The 17423-nt window shown below is 45.6% G+C and overlaps 1 protein-coding gene across 2 annotated transcripts in view; it reads left to right on the top strand.

Moving 5' to 3' along the window:
* Positions 1-906: 906 nt before the first annotated feature.
* PRKDC (protein kinase, DNA-activated, catalytic subunit) overlaps positions 907-17423 on the top strand; it is a 712087-nt gene continuing 695570 nt past the window's right edge. Inside the window, exons 1-2 of one of the 2 annotated variants that reach the window (XR_012244521.1) lie at positions 907-1198; positions 17181-17257. Coding sequence is in view for 1 of the 2 variants with exons in the window: in XM_073631567.1 (XP_073487668.1) it covers positions 982-1198; positions 17181-17257 (294 nt within the window). In the remaining variant the exon portion in view is untranslated. The remainder of the gene's footprint in view (positions 1199-17180; positions 17258-17423) is intronic. The other variant, XM_073631567.1, reaches the window with a different exon arrangement.

Below are 17423 nucleotides of genomic sequence, written 5' to 3'. Positions count from 1 at the left end.
ACGACCAGGAGTCCTCAGTTACCTCCTCCACGGGTCTCTGGAACGATCACTTCTGTTACTTCAGCACACTGTGATACGATGGCGGATCCTTGCTGCTGCTCCGCTCCTTCACAAGGTCGACCGCAACCCTGTGAGACACACACACCCACAGAGTTCTGCTGGCAGGCCACGTGTCCCAGGAACAAGAGACCTAAGATGGCTGCTCCCAGCCCTCTTATATTCTTCCCACAATGCAGTTCAGTTTTCTTCTGGTCCTTGAGAATTGTGGGTAGGTCATAGTTGATGTCCAGAAGTAAACAATCAATCACTTCCATGTCACTTCTCAAAATAATGAAAAATAAACAGATTGCTTCCTCATAATTAGCCACTACATGGAGCTATATCAACTTATTACCTTTACAACAATACATATGACTAGAAACAAAAGTTGTCAGCGCTACATGTGTATGAGCCCATTGAATAACATGGAGTGGTGTTCTTAAGCAGCAAAAAAAGCATAAAAAAGCCGCTGTTAAAATGTCCGTGTGTATGAGGCCTAAACATGTTTACAAGCGTCAGGTGTTTTTTTTCTGCCAAAACGCTTCTGCCATGAGGAGAGATGTGTAGGAGAGATGAGCAGACGCCCCCCCTGCCCCCTGTGCATGAGGACTAAACAAAACTAAACAAAAAAGATTTGCTTCGGTCCCCATCTCTCCTCTTCACTACGCTTTTTTTCTTTTTTAATAAAACTTTATTTATTCAGTAAAAATATATACAAAATAACATAATCCTTTCATTCCTCACATCAGGCAGCTGCTATCAGATTTTCTCCCAGCGAACCTCCAGCGGCCAATAGTTGTCTTTTAAAAGGAGTTCTCTCCGCTGATAGGTCCACCCCTCCATGAATTGGCTGGTCATGTGACGGAGGTTCCGTCCCCGGGAAGTCAGTATAGCGCCCTCCCGCCTCTCCTGTCAGTGTGTGTGGTGATCCCCGCTGGTGTTATGTCTGAGAGCAGCGCCAGCGGTTCCCGCTCTGAGGGAGGAGAAGGCAGCGAGGCGCTCCGGAATGAATCGTCTGGCGGTATTCTGGGCAGTCTGCACCAGCTGCACCGCCTGGTGTGCTCCGGGGATCCCGGGCTGCAGAGTGAGGCGGCTCTGGGCCTCCTGCGCAGCCTAGGAGAGGAGTGTGTGGTGACGGCTCAGGGGAGCGGTATGCTGGGTGTGTGTATTCTTCATACGGGGGTCTCCTCCATAGTCCTAGTGTACGGTCAGGTTCCCTCCATGTCCTTGTGGGGGGTGGGGGGGGTCTATCGTCCGGGCTGGGGGCTGACTATTGGTAAACTTTGGAAAGAGTTTTCATAGAAATGAGTTGTCCTCCAGCTTCTTCTAGCAGATAGTGAGGGAGATTCCTGTGTGTCCTGCAGCCCAGTGTGTGTCACATTGTCCCGGTGTTCTGCCGAGAAAGTTCCCCTGGCGGATAAGGACCCCCCTGTACTGCGCAGTACGAAGGACTAGAGACGCTGAAGCTGAAAACCTTGAGTCAGCTGTACACGGTGCCTGCTCCCTGAGTCCAGGTTCAAGCCCCACCATCCAAGTGGACGCAGAGGTAGAATAAAAAAGTCCCGAGCGGCCCTGTTACAGGTGCCCTGTACAGCTGATTTACAGCTATTCAGCTTCAGCTATTACCGGTGGCTCATACTGCGCAAGCGCTACGCCTGCGCAGTACAGGGGGGTCCTTATCCGCCGAGGGGAACTTTCTCAGCAGGTCACCAGCCCTGTGTGAGGTGCATGCTGGGGGATGGGCTAGGATCCGCATGGAGTGTGCAGGTGAAGCCTGCCATGTGCTGCCAGCCATTCTTACACCATCTACAGGGGAGTGTTGGGCTTGCTTCTGAGATCATTAACTACTTAAAAGGGTTGTAAAGGTTCATGGGGTTTTTTTTTTTTTTCACCTTAATGCATCCTATGCATTAAGGTGAAAAAACATCTGATGATTACCACCCCAGCCCCCCAGTTGACTTACCTGAGCCCTCGATAGTCCCATGCTCGATCGTTGCCCGGGCTTCTCGGCTCTTCATTGGATAGATTGATAGCAGCACAGCCATTGGCTCGCGCTGCTGTCAATCAAATCCAATGACGCGGGGCTGAGTCCTGCACTCTGTGGCTATGGATGCCGAATGCAGGACTCGGGAGCGTGCCCGCAAGGTAACCCCCCTGGGAGAGCGCTTCTCCTGGGGGGGTTATTTGAGACTGGGAGGAGCTAGCAGAGCCACCGGGGGGACCCCAGAAAACGCCATTCAGGGCCACTCTGTGCGAAACAAGCTGCACAGTGGAGGCAAGTATGACGTTTGTTATTTTTAAAGAATAAAAATCGAACCTTTAGGGCCCTTTCACACTGGAGCGGTTTGCAGGTGCAATTGCGCTAATAATAGCACCTGCAAACCGACCCGAAAGTGCCGCTGCTGTCTCTCCAGTGTAAAAGAGCTTGGGGCTTTCCCACTAGAGCGGTGCGCTAGCAGGACGGGAAAAAAAGTCCTGCTAGCAGCATCTTCGGAGCGGTATACACTCCGCTCCTTCACCGCTCCGAAGATGCGACGGCAAAGCGCCTCTGCAGAGGCGCTTTGCGGTGGTTTTTAACCCTTTCTCGGCCATCAGCGGGGGGTAAAACCACCCCGTTGGCGGCTGAATAGCGACGGTAAAGCACCGCTTACAATGGCGGTGCTTTACCGCCGACGCCGCCACCGCCCCAGTGTGAAAGGGCCCTAAATGTCAGTTTAAGGACTGGAAGAATTTGCCCCTTAATGACCAGGCTGTTTTTTGTGATACGGCACTGTGCCAAATTAACCACTTTCCACCCAGGTCAAGTCTGACATTTCTCTCCTACATATAAAAATCATCATTTTTTTTTTTTTGCTAGAAAATTACATAGAATCCCCAAACATTATATTTTTTTAGCAAAGACCCTATAGAATACAATGGCGGTCTTTGCAACTTTTTATTTCGCATTGTATTTGCGCAGCAATTTTTTGAACGCGTTTTGTTTTGGGAAAAAAAAGTTTTGTGCTTAAAAAAGCAAAAAAAACAGTACAGTTAGCCCAATTTTTTGTGCATAATGTGAACGATGAAGTTACGCCGAGTAAATAGATACCTAACAACATGTCACGCTTCAAAACTGCACACGCTCGTGGAATGGCGACAAACTTCGGTACTTAAAAATCCCCGTAGGCGACTATTTAAAATTTTGTTTTGAGTTACAGAGGAGATCTACGGCTAGAATTATTGCTTTCGCTCTAATGTTCGCGGCGATACCTCACATGTGGTTTGAACACCGTTTTCATATGTGGGTGGGACTTGCGTATGTGTTCACTTCTGTGTGTGAGGGCAGGGGCGCTTTCAATTTTAATTTTATTTATTTTTTACTGTTTGACACTTAAGAAAAATTTTTTTTTTTTTTTTTTTTATCACTTTTATTCCTATTACAAGGAATGTAAACATCCTTTGTAATAGGGATATGGCATGATTTGTCCTCTTTACGGAGAGCTATGAGGTCAATAAGACCCCCACATCTCACCTCTAGGCTAGGAAGCCTGAAATAAAAAAAGATCTTGGCTTCCCAGCCGTCGCCGTTTGTTTGAATGCAGAGGACGGGCGTGACGTCATAACATTGCACCCGGCCTCCCAACGATCATAGAGACTTCGGCGATCGTCTGGTCCGCTGGAAATCTCTATGGTAAACATTGGGCGCCAGCAGATCCTGTCCGACTCACTGATGGAAACGGTGAGTCGGTGGAAGTATCGGAACGATCAAGCGGCGTAACAGCGTGGTGTAGGGAATCGCCGGCTGAAAAAGCAGATATCTGAATGATGCCTGTAGTTGTAGGCATCATTCATATATCGCCGCTCAAAGTCAAGGACGTCATATGATGTATGGCAGGCGGGAAGTGGTTAACTGACAATTGCGTCGTCATGCGACGCTGTACCCAAACAAAAAGTCCCTTTTTTTTCCCCCACAAATAGAGCTGTCTTTTGGTGATATTTGATCACCTCTGCGGTTTTTATTTTTTGCGTTATAAACAAACAAAAAGCGACAATTTTGAGAAAAAAAACACTTTTTTACTTATTGCTATAATACATGTCCAAAAAAAAAATGATATAAAAAAAAAATGTATTCATCAGTTTAGGCCGATATATATTCTATTTTTGGTCCAAAAAAATCGCAATAGGTGTATATTGATTTGTTTGCGCAAAAAACATTTTAAAGCGCCCCGTCGAGCTCGCGTGCAGAAGCGAACGCATATGTAAGTTACGCCCACATATGTAAACAGTGTTTAAACCACACATGTGAGGTATCTCTGCGATCGTTATGCAGCGTACACATGACCGGACTTTCCGTCAGACTAGGTCCGACGTCTTCCCTACGGACTTCCGACGGACTTGCCTACATACGACCGGATTTCTGGCAGACTGGGTCTGCCGGTCTTCCCGACGGAGTTACGGCGGACTTTCCGATTGAACGGACTTGCCCACACACGGACAAGTCCGTTCATTTTGAATGTGACTTGGGTACGACGGGACTAGAAAAGGAATTCAATCTCGCCACTTTTATCGGCGAGATTGACACCTTGCGGGCCCCGTCGCAGGGTATACCAAGCTCTTAGATCTGGCATGGATTTTATGGGGAACCCCCTATGCTGAAAAAACAGCGTGGTGGTCCCCCAAAATCCATACCAGACCCTTATCTGAGCACGCAGCCTGGCTGGTCAGGAAAGGGGGTGTGGACGAGCGAGTGCCCCCCCTCCTGAACCGTACCAGGCCGCATGCCCTCAACGTGGGTGGGTGCTTTGGCGGGCCCCCCTCCCCCAAAGCACCTTGTCCCCATGTTGATGAGGACAAGTGCCTCTTCCCGACAACCCTGGCCGTTGGTTGTCGGGGTCTGCAGGCGGGGGGCTTATCGGAATCCGGGAACCCCCTTTAATAAGGGGGTGCCCAGATCCCGGCCTCCCACCCTATGTGAATGAGTATTGTACCCCTACCCATTCACCTAGGGAAAAAAGCGTCAATAAAAAAACACAGTACACAGGTTTTTAAAGTAATTTATTAGGCAGCTTCGGGGGCCTTCTTCCGACTTCGGGGGTCTTCTTCCGACTTCTCCACTTTCTCCGGCCTCTTCTCCTGGTGTTCGGCCTCTTCTCCCGATGTCCAGTTGTTCTGCCGCTCTTTTGCTAGCGGGGCCCGTTCTTCTGCGTCGTCTTCTTCCCTCTTCTCTTCTTCCGATGTTGACACGACGCTCTCTCCCGCTGTAATGCTGTGTGGATGGTGCGTAATGACTTATATAGGCATGGGGCAGGGTCACCGGGTGATGTCATCCGGTGACAGCGCCCCCTTATGACGTCACAGTCCCAGCATGCCCCAGGACTGTGATGTCATAAGGGGGCTGGAAGAATTGAACGCATACGTAAGTCGCGCCCACAAATGTAAACATGTTAGATATTCATTTGCTTTGCATACCATCATCTTTCACAATTAACAAAAAAATTGGGCTAACTTTTTTCCATGAAAGTGTATTTCTTCCAAAACAAATTGCATTTGAAAGACCGCTACACAAATACAGTGTGACATAAAATATTGAAACAATTGCCATATTATTCTCTCGGGTCTCTGCTAAAAAAAATATATATATATATATATATATATATATATATATATATATATATATATATATATATATATATATATATATATATATATATAAAATGTCTGGGGGTTCTAAGTAATTTTCTAGCAAAAACATACTGATTTTAATTTGTAAGCAACACGTGTCAGAAAGAGGCTTAGGCATGAAGGGGTTAATGTGTTTGGTTTTAAAGGGATGAGGTGGCAACCCTAGCTCCACCCAAAAGGGGAAGCTCTGCTTATTGGCCTCCTCTCTCCTCTCCCCTGCCACACTTGGCACCTTTCGGGGGGATGCGGGTACCTGGTTTTGACAGGTACCCGCCCCCACTTCAGGCTAACTTCGGCGGCGCTAACTCATCCAGAGGTTCGCTTCCCCAGCCGCCGAGCCAGGCACAAAGTGAAGTGCACTTAGGACATGCGCAGTAGGGAACCGGCTGTGTAGCCACAAGGCTTCACTGCCGGTTTACCTTACCTAATATGTCAGCGGCAGCACCCCAGAGCCAATTGAAAGATCGGCTCGGGGGAAGACACTGCTGGATATGTGGACAGGTAAGTGTCCTAATATTAAGTCAACAGCTACAATATTTGTAGCTGCTGACTTTTAATTTTTCTGAAGGAGCCTTTGAGATCAAAAATCTTCTGTGCTGCAGCGCCGACCCCCCCCCCCCCCTTTTTCTTACCTCAGCCTGATCCAATGCAGCTGCTGTCTCTTGCCTCATTAGACAGATTGATAGCAGCAGAGGCCATGGGCTCCCACTTCTTTCAATCAAATCCTGTGACACGGGAGCCGAGGGGAGGGCTGAGTCCCACTGTCTGTGTCAATGGATCGAGCCTGCACAGATGCCCCCTTGGAAAGCGGCTTTCTGTGGGGGCACCCGATTTAGAGGTGGAGCCTGGAGCGCCAGCGGGAGACCCCAGAAGATGATGAATCTGGCTGCTCTGTGCAAAACAAGTGCACATAGCAGGTACATATAGACATATTTGTTATTTTAATAAAAAACAAAAAACAAACCCTTTACAACCACTTTAACCACTTGCTTACTGGGCACTTAAACCCCCCTCCTGCCCAGACCAATTTTCAACTTTCAGCGCTGACGCACTTTGAATGACAATTGCGCGGTCATCCAACACTGTACCCAAATGAAATTTTTATCATTTTTTTCCCCCACAAATAGAGCTTTCTTTTGGTGGTATTTAATCACAGCTGGGTTTTTTATTTTTTGCTAAACAAACAAAAAAAATGGAAAATTTTGAAAAAAAAAAAATCATGTTTCATAGTTTGTTATAAAATTTTGCAAACAGGTAATTTTTCTCCTTCATTGTGCTGATGAGGCGGCACTGATAGGCTGCACTGATGGGCACAGATAAGGCGGCGCTGATGGGTGGCACGGATAGGGGGCACTGATGGGGGGCACTGATGGGCACTGGTAGGTGGCACTGATTGTGGGTGCTGATGGGTGGCACTGTAGGCGCTGATGGGTGGCACTGTGGCCGCTGATGGATGACGCTGGTGGGCACTGGTAGGCGGCACTGCTGCCTATTGCTAGGTGTCACTGGCAGGGGGCACAGATGATCGCCGTGATCGGACTGATGTCCCTCTCACGGCCGCCGGTGACTGGCTTTTTTTTCCCCTCCTCACGCTGTTAGCGGCTCTGTTTACATCACATGATCAGCTGTCATTGGCTGACAGCAGATCATGTGGTAAGGGGTCGGGACCGACCCCTTACTCCGATCTGTGGTCAGGCGAGTCTCATAGACTTGCTGATCACCGAGCGTGCCGAGCGCGCCCTGCAGGGGGCGCGCAGGCCGCTTGTGCACGGGCAATGTAGGTCCGCGCTGTTGCTGTCATTCGGCAATAGCGCGGATCTGAAGAGGTTAAAGTCATAATCCACCTTTTGAAAAAGAATGTAATCCATGCATTGACATCAATAAAACAAAAAATGTGCATTTCGTAAAGGCGGTCTCCACAATTAAAGTGGAACTGTAGGCAGCAAATTAAAACAGTGGTCTAGTGGATAGCACTCTCACCTAGCAGTAAGAAGGGTCGCTGGTTCGAATCCCAACCACGACACTACCTGCCTGGAGTTTGCATGTTCTCCCTGTGTCTGCGTGGGTTTCCTCCGGGTACTCCGGTTTCCTCCCACACTCCAAAGGCATGCTGGTAGGTTAATTGGATCCTGTCTAAAATTGTCCCTAGTATGTATGAATGTGAGTTAGGGATCTTAGATTGTAAGCTCCTTGAGGGTAGGGACTGATGTGAATGTACAATGAATATGTAAAGCGCTGCGTAAATTGACGGCGCTATATAAGTACCTGAAATAAATAAATAAATAAAAGTTGTCAAGGGAAATAAAAAAAACCTTGCCTATACTTACCTGCTCTGTACAATAGAATTGCAAAGAGCGCCCCCATCCTCTTCTTGGGTTTGCCCGCTGGTGCCCCCAATAGTAAGCCGCTTCCCATGGGGGCACCCTCCCGAGCCCTGCTGCTGCGTCCATTGATACTGACAGTGGGACTCGTCCCCATTCCCTCGTCATTGGCTTTGATTTACAGCAGTGGGAGCCAATGGCTCTTGCTGCCTCAGCAAAGCTAGTGAGACCCTGAAGTGAGGGGAGAGAAGAGCTGCAGATGTGCACATAGCTGGATTGAATGAAAGCTTAGGTTAGTATATGAGGGGGATACTGATGCCTAAACATTTTTTACCTTAATGCAAGGAATGCTTTAACCACTTCAATGCTGGGCACTTGTATACTCCCCTTCCTGCCCAGGACAATTTTTAGATTTCAGCGCTGTCGCACTTTAAAATGACAATTGCACATGCAACACTGTACCCATATGAAATTTGTATAATTTTTTTTTGAGATGGAGCTTTCTTTTGTTGGTATTTAATCACCAGTGTGTGTTTTATTTTTTGCAACAAAAAAAGACCAAACATTTGGCAATAGAAACCCCCTTTTTTCTGTTATAAAATTTTGCAAATAAGTAATTTTTCTACTTCACTGATGATCAGTGCTCTGATTATCTGTGTAAATGTCCCCTGTCACACTTGCTGGTTACTGGCTCTCCTCCCCCCACGCTGTGACAAGACATGAGGAAAGGAATGCCGATACCCGGCAAGTTTATTTACATTTCATCAGTTGTGATTGGGCACAGCTGATCACATGGTCAAGGGCCGCTGTGATTGGCCCTTTACCTCGATCTGTGACCTGTTGTGTCCAAAGGACAGCGTTTAGTGTGCGCTGATGCACGCCCCCTCTCAGTACTAGAGAGCTGCACAGTAGCCAGCTTTTGGCAATTGCGTGGGCATAAAGTGGTTAAGGTAAAAAATGTTTCGAGCTTAACCGCTTCCGGACCAGCTGTCGCAGTTATACTGCGGCAGGTTGGCTCCCCTGCGCGAAACCACGTAGCTGTACGTCTGCTCGCGGGGTCTGGATAGCAGGCGCCCGCTGCACAGCGGGGGTGCCGATGCTCGTGGCTGACGGTCTCGATGACCACCGGCCACGAGCGATCGTGAGCAGGAGACACAGAACAGGGACAAGTGTGTGTAAACACACACTTCCCTGTTCTGACAGGAGTGACAGATCGTGTGTTACTATTAGCTAGGAACCACGATCCGTCACTTCCTCTAGTTAGTCCCCTCCCCCTTCAGTTAGAATCGTCTCCAAGGGAACACAGTTAACCCCTTCACTGCCCCTAGTGTTAACCCCTTCACTGCCAGGGACATTTTTACAGTAATCAATGCATTTTTAATCACACTGATCACTGTATTAATGCCAATGGTTCCAAAAATGTATCAGAATTGTCCGATGTGTCCGCCATAATGTCGCAGTCACCATAAAAATCACAGATCACCACCATTACTAGTAAAAAATAAAAATGTTATAAATCTATCCCCTATTTTGTAGACGCTATAACTTTTGCGCAAACCAATCAATATAAGCTTATTGCGATTTTTTTTTTTTTTTTTTTTACCAAAAATATGTAGAAGAATACATATTGACCTAAACAGAAAAAATTAGCTTTTTTTTTTTTAAAAAAATGGGGATATTTATTATAGCAAAAGTTCAAAATATTGTTTTTTTTTTTTTTTTTTTTTTTTTTTTCCAAAATTGTCGCTCTTTTTGTTTATAGCGCAAAAAATAAAAACTGCAGAGGCGATCAAATACCACCAATAGAAAGCTCTATTTGTGAGAACAACAGTACATAAATTTTGTTTCAGTACAACGTCGCACGACTGCCCAATTTTCAGTTAAAGTGACGCAGTGCCAAATCGCAAAAAAACGCTCTGGTCAGGAAGGGGGTAAATTCTTCAGGACTGAAGTGGTTAAAACCACTTACCAACCGGCCCATAGCTGAATGACGGCTGCAGGGCGGCCGGATAACTCTGGGAGGGCCTACAGTGGCATCCTCCCAGAATCCCGTGCGCCCCCGAGAACATCCGTGACTGGACCCGGCGCATCACGGATCACGGTAAGACGGCCGCTGATCGCGGCCGTTTACCATGTGATCGCTCCGTCAAATGACGGAGCGATCACATGTAAACGTGTCATGATGCCGGTTCCTCTCTCCCCTCTGTGTACCGATTGGTTCAGTGTGAGAGGAGAGGGGGAAGGATCGGATGGCAGCAGCGCCGTGGGCTGGATGTGTAGTGCCCGCAGCGCTGCTCTGTGACAATTGCAGTCATATCCATCCAGCCATACTCTGCAATACCCAGCCATACTCTGCCATACTTGGTGATACCCAGCTATACTCTGCCATACCCAGTTATACTCGTTGATACCTTGCCATGCTCTGCCATACTCGGCTGTACTCGGCCTCTGTATGTGGCCAGGCTGTGGAAGTCTCACACGTGTGACAGGCATCATTCAGATATCAGATTTTTCAGCCGGTGATTCCCTACACCATAAGAACGATCATAGCGGCTGTTCCACTGCTTGATCGTTCTTACGGGAGGCGAGAGGGGACGTCGCACCGCCCTCCCGTGCTTCTACTGACTCACCGCTACGATCGAAACCAGGATCTTTTTTTTTTTTTCGGGCTTGTCATGGACCTGTCATGCCATATTCCTATTTCAAGGGATGTTTACATTCCTTATAATAGGAATAAAAGTGATTGACACTTTTTTCCAAAAAATACATTTTTTAAACTAAAATAAAGTCAAATGAACAACCAAAAAACAAAATTTTAAAGCACCCCTGTCCGTGTGTGCTCGCATGCAGAAGTGAACGCATACGTAAGTCCCGCCCATATATGAAAACTGTGTACAAACCACACTTGTGAGGTATCGCTGCGAACGTTAGAGCGAGAGCAATAATTTTGGCCCTAGACCTCCTCTGTAACTCAAAACATGTAACCAGTAAAAATTTTTAAAGCGTCACCTATGGAGATTTTTAAGTAGCGAAGTTTGACGCCATTCCACAAGCATGTGTTTTGAAGGGTGACATGTTAGGTATCTATTTACTCGGCGTAACTTCATCTTTCACATTATGCAAAAACATTGGGCTAACTTTACTGTTTTGTTCCCCCCCCCCCCAAAAAAAAATGCGCTCGAAAAATTGCTGCGCAAATACTGTGCGAGAGAAAAAGTTGCAACGACCACCATTGTATTCTCTAGGGTCTTTGCTAAAAAAAAATATATAATGTTTTGGGGTTCTATGTAATTTTTTAGCCAATAAATTATGATTTTTTTAGATGTGGGGGAGAAATGTCAGAATTGGCCTGGGTGCTCCAGAACGCCTGAAGGTGCTCCTTGCATGTTGGGCCTCTGTATGTGGCCACGGTGTGTAAAAGTCTCACACGTGGTATCGCCGTACTTGGGAGTAATAGCAGAATGTGTTTTGGGGTGTAATTTGTGGTATGCATATGCTGTGTGTGGGAAATAACCTGCTAATATGACAATTTTGTGAAAAAAAGAAAAAAAAAAATCTTGATTTTGCAAAGAATTGTGGGAAAAAATGACAACTTCAAGAAACTCACCATGCATCTTTCTAAATACCTTGGAATGTCTTCTTTCCAAAAAGGGGTCATTTGGGGGGTATTTGTACTTTTCTGGCATGTTACTGCTGATTCACACAGGGACAACACGACTTCAGCGCGACTTTGCAAGGCGACTTCAAGCAACTTACAATGCGACTTCAAGTCGCCTCCAGGACAGGCGACTTTGGCTGTGGCCAATCACAGAATAATCAGCTCTCTGGGAGGGAAGGGTTTGCCTGGGTAAACTAATTTCTTTGCCTGTAAAGTCGCTTCAATATAGATGGAGATCCGACTTGGAGGCGACTTCCATTGAATTCTATGGGTACAGGTCGCCTAGAAGTCACCTTGAAGTAGTACAGGAACCTTTTCTGAAGTCGGAGCGACTTCTGTAGTGTACATTAAGACGGCTCTCATTGACTATAATGCAATTCCCAATGTCAAGCGACTTGAGGGCTGACAAGTCGGATCTGAAGTCGTTGTAGTGTGAACCAACCCTTAGGGTCGGTTCACACTAGGACGACTTGTCAGGCGACTTAGCCAACTGACAAGTAGCGTCCCGTTCTGTACAATGGAACCATTCTAATCGGAGCGACGCAAGTCGCTCCGACTTAGAAAAAGGTTCCTGTACTACTTTGGGGGCGACTTGAGGCGACTTGCATAGACTTCTATATAGAAGTCGTTTTGCAAGTCGGCGCCCCTGTCGTGTCCAGGTCGCCTGAGGAAGTCGCGCTGCCTCAGTGTGAACCGGGGCCAAGGGTCTCAAGAAATTAGATAGGCCGTCAGTACTTCAGGTGTGAACAATTTTCAGATATTGGCACCATAGCTTTTGGACTCTATAACTTTCACAAAGAGCAAATAATATACACCAAGTTGTACTTATTTTAACCAAAGATATGTAGCAGTATAATTTTGGCCAAAATTTATGAAGAAAAATGACTAATTTGCTAAATTTTATAATGGGAACAAAGAAAAATTATTTTTTTTACCGAATTTTCAGTCTTTTTTTTCTTTTATAGCTCAAAAAATAAAAAACCCAACAGTGATTAAATACCACCAAAAGAAAGCTCTATTTGTGTGAAAAAAAGGACAAAAATTTCATATGGGTACAGTGTTGTATGACTAAGTATTTGTCATTTAACCCTTTCATGACTAAGCCTATTTTTGAAATTTGGTGTTTACAAGTTAAAATCCATATTTTTTGCTAGAAAATTACTTAGAACCCCCAAACATTATATATATTTTTTTAGCAGAGAATCTAGAGAATAAAATGACGATTGTTGCAATATTTTTTTATCACACGGTATTTGTGCAGCGGTGTTTTAAACGCAAATTTTTGGAAAAGTGACACTTTCATGAATTTTAAAAAATTCAAACAGTAAAGTTACCCCAATTTTTTTGTATAATGTGAAAGATGATGTTACGCCGAGTAAATAGATACCAAACATGTCACCCTTTATAATTGCACGCACTCGTGGAATGGCGACGAACTACGGTACCTTTTAATTTCCATAGGCGACGCTTTAAAAATTTTTTACGGTTACCAGGTTTGAGCTACAGAGGAGGTCTAGGGCTAGAATTATTGCTCTCGCTCTGACGATCGCGGCGATACCTCACATGTGTGGTTTGAACACCGTTTACATATGCGGGCGCGACTTCCGTATGCGTTTTCTTCGCTGCGCGAGCTCGCGGGGACAGGGGCACTTTAAAAAAAATTTTTTTTTTAATTTATTTTATTTATTTTTGTACTTTATAAATTGTGTTTAAAATTTTTTTTTTTTTTTTTTTACTTTTATTGCTGTCACAAGCAATGTAAACATCCCTTGTGACAGTAATATGTGGTGACAGGTACTCTTTATGGAGGGATGGGGGGTCTAAAAGACCCCCCATCCCTCCTTTACACTTCAAAGTATTCAGATCTCCGAAAACGGCGATTCTGAATACTGTGTACTTTTTTTAATTCGGCGCCATTGGCAGCCGAGTAAACGGGAAGTGACGTCATGACGTCGCTTCCGCATTTACAAGAAGAAGGCTGGAACGAAGCCGCTCGCAGCTTCGTTCCAGTCCGCCCCCAGCCGCCGAAGGCAGCGGAACGGACACCGGGCCTCCCGATCGCACGGGAGGCCCGGTAACAGCGGCGGGAGGCGGCGGGAGGGGGGGGATGTCCCCTCCCGCTCCTCCGGTATAACAACCGAGCGGCTTTTAGCCGCATCGGTTGTTATACTCGGGTAGCCGATCGCCCGCTGAAAACAACGGTACCGGGATGATGCCTGCAGCTGCGGGCATCATCCCGGTATAACCCCGGAAAGCCGAGTACGCATATATGCGTTCGGTCGGCGGGAAGGGGTTAAAATGTAAGAGCACCGAAAGCTGAAAATTTGGTCTGGTTTGGAAGGGGGTTTAAGTGCCCAGTGGTCAAGTGGTTAAAGAGGAAGGTAAACCCTGATGGGTTTTACTTCCTCTTTATTCCCCTGCAAAGTAAAAGCATAATGGGCTAGTATGCTTGCATACTAGCCCGTTATGTGGCACTTACCTGCAAAGGAAGCCCGCGATGTCCCTGCTGGTGGAAGCAGCCATCTTCGCCCATCTTCCTTCCGGGGCCATGGACTCTGGCTCTGTGTCTGGCCGGAGCCGAGTGACGTGGCCAGTCATGCCACATGCTGGGGAAGAAACGACATGGAGGGCTGCGGGAACGTGCATGCCGGTGACCCGTGATCACCTAGTACAAAGGCAGAATGGGGATCTGCCTTTGTAAACAAGGTGGATCCCCATTCTGACACTAGACATGACAGTGATCTACTGTTCCCAGTGATCAGGAGCAGTGATCTGTCATGTCCCAGGCAGCCCATCCCCCCTACAGTTAGAACACAGTTAAATTGGTTGTAAACCCTTACAGACCACCTTTTGCTACAGGTAAGCCTATAATAAGGCTTATGCCACGTACACACGGTCAGACTTTTCGGCTACAAAAGTCCGACAGCCCGTCCGACAGACTTTCGACGGACTTTTGGCGGACTTGTGGCAGATTTAGCTGGAAGTAACCCCCGGGAGTGATGTCGCTGGCCGGTGTACGGGCACCACAGCGAGGTCTTCAACCTCAGGTGAGTATTACATAATGAGCTTGTATGCTATGCATACGAGCTCGTTATGCCTTTGTCTTGCAGGTGTGAGTTTTTTTTCAAAGTGGGTTTACAACCACTTTAACACCTTGATTGCCCCCTAGTGTTAACCCCTTCCCTGCCAGTATCACTTTTACATTAATCAATGCATTTTTATAGCTCTGATCACTGCATTAATGTCACTGGTCCCCAAAAAGTGTCATTTGGGGTCAGATTTGTCCGCTGAAATGTCACAGTTCTGCAAAATATTGCAGATCGCCACCATAACCAATAGAAACAATAAAAAAAATAAAAGTCCCTAAATCTGTCCCATAGTTTGTAGATGCGATAACTTTTGTGCAAACCAATCAATATAATAATTATTATTATTATTATTATTTTTTTTTTACCAAAAATATGTAGAAGAATATATATCGGCCTAAACTGATGATTAAATTTTTTTTTGTTTTTTTGTTTTTTTTTATTTTTTTTTTTGGATATGTATTATAGCAAAAAGTTACAATTTTTAAAATTTTATTTTCAAAATTGTCGCTCTTTGTTTTTAAGCGTAAAAAAATAAAAACCGCAGAGGTGATCAAATACCACCAAAAGAAAGCTCTATTTGTGGGAAAAAAAGGATGTCAATTTTGTTTGGGTGCAACGTCGCACGACTGCGCAATTGTCAGTTAAAGCAACGCAGTGCCGAATCTCAAAAAGTGCTGTGGTCAGGAAGGGGGTAAAATCTTCTGGGGCTGAAGCGTTTAAGGGTGCAAATCCTTCCTGTCCTTAAGTGGTTAAAGAACATTATTTAATTTCTGTTTAATCAACTTTCCGACCAGTGCTGTGGCGGCTGGTGGTATATTTTTTTTGGGGGGGGGGGTGGCAATTCGTCAACCGCCACCCCCCCTTCGGTCGGTCGATCGGTCCCCGTTCTTACCCCATTTAGGTCGCGAGCTTTCTCTGGGCGTCAGGCCTCTGCGTCTCCTCCTTCCTCGGCTTCATGGCAGTGCGGCTTCCCATGCGTCTCTTTCCTCCTCATCGGCATCCAATGGAATCGCTTCTCCTCCCGGCCAATCGGATCTCAGGACCCGCTTCCTGAGCTGGGATTGGCCGGGAGGAGAATCAGGAAGACAATAGTGAATATTAATTTGCTATTGTCACCCAACTGGGTGGGCTCTGCACCCCGAGCCCTCTTCTTCTTTTTTTTTTTTTTTTTTTTTTTAAGCAAATTAGAGCCTCTAATCGCGTGTTTTTCTAAAAAAAACAAAAAAAACCCTCCCATTGGAATCCATGCGTCTGGTGCCCTGCATTTGGATTAGTGGGGCGGTGCCCCGTATGAACGGGCCGGCGCTGGTGTCAACTGGCATTGTAAACACTGAAAGTATGGAACTATTTGACTTAGTACGTTTCCTTCAACCAGACATTTTGGCAAGCACTTGGGAGTCTGTAATGGTTTCCAGCCCCAATCAATAAGTGAGATTTGCTGTTAATTTTTTTTGGTAGTTGGAGGTAGTTGTGGCCTTGTTTGGGTAGAGAAGTAAAGAGTTAGAACCCCAGTTTGACATTACTCTTGCGAGTCCCTTTTATAGACTAGATGTTTTCAGTTTTTCTGTGCATTAGAACAGGAAAAAAGTTTGTAGCTTCACTTGAATTCAATTACATCCGTCCCAGGTTGCCAAGGGTTTTTTAAAAATTTCAGGTAATAATTTTTTTAGCTGCTCGATTCAAGCTTGAACATTGTATTGAAACAAAGGCTTCTCTAGGTAAAGCATATGTTTGTTCTACACATTGCTGGTATATAACATAGGCTGTTGCAGGAGTATGGTGGTAAGTCTGAATTGTACTTTTGCACCTGCTATAGTGAATGGGTTCTTCTCAGTCAGCTGGGATTGATAGTGGAAAACAAGTTCAGAGACTGTTTAAGGGTGCCTGTATCCACAAGGTACCCATAGACCAGGGGCATACGTACAGGAGTCTCTCTCTCTTTCTCTTTCTCTCTCTCGCCCTCTCTCTCTCGCCCTCACCACTTCCCTATCTTTGTCCTGCTGCCCCGGGCCCCTGTGTGCTCTCCTGGATCCCTATAGCCCCCGCGCTGCTTCATTTCACACTGCCTGCTGCGGGGGATATTATCAAGATTTAGAGTGGGGAAGTAGTCGGTAAATGTGCCGTGTGTACCAGCCCCTTACTTGTCTTAATGAATAGAATCAATGATCGTTAACGATCAGTCACTTTTTTTTTTTTTTTTTTTTTTTTTTTTTTTAATTCATAGCTAAGTATAGTATGCATGTCTATGGAAAGATCTTTCATAAGAAACATTTTGTTTTCTGATTGCAACTGCATGTTTGTGCATTTTTTTTTTAATATCAATTTAGTTACAAAGTGATGCTTCAGTAGTCTTTAGAACGCTTTAGACTTTTATACAATAATAATATTTTGGCCTGTATCCTTTTTTTCTAGATCTCAATACTTCATTGATCTTCTCTAAAGAGTTTGGCTTGATTTTGTTTGTACGCAAGTCCCTCAATGTTGAAGAGGTAAGTTAGTTACACACATACAAGTGCATTTCATAAAATTAGAATATCATCAAAAATGTAATTTATTTCGGTAATTCAATTCAAAAGTTGAAACTCATATACAGTATTTTATACAGATGCGTTACACGCAGAGTGATATATTTTCAAATATTTCTTTCTTTTAATG

Source organism: Aquarana catesbeiana, linkage group LG05, assembly GCF_042186555.1.
Source record: "Aquarana catesbeiana isolate 2022-GZ linkage group LG05, ASM4218655v1, whole genome shotgun sequence".
Classification (NCBI taxonomy): domain Eukaryota; kingdom Metazoa; phylum Chordata; class Amphibia; order Anura; family Ranidae; genus Aquarana; species Aquarana catesbeiana.
Note: the sequence above shows the minus strand (reverse complement) of the source record. Positions and strands in the feature narration are given on the sequence as shown.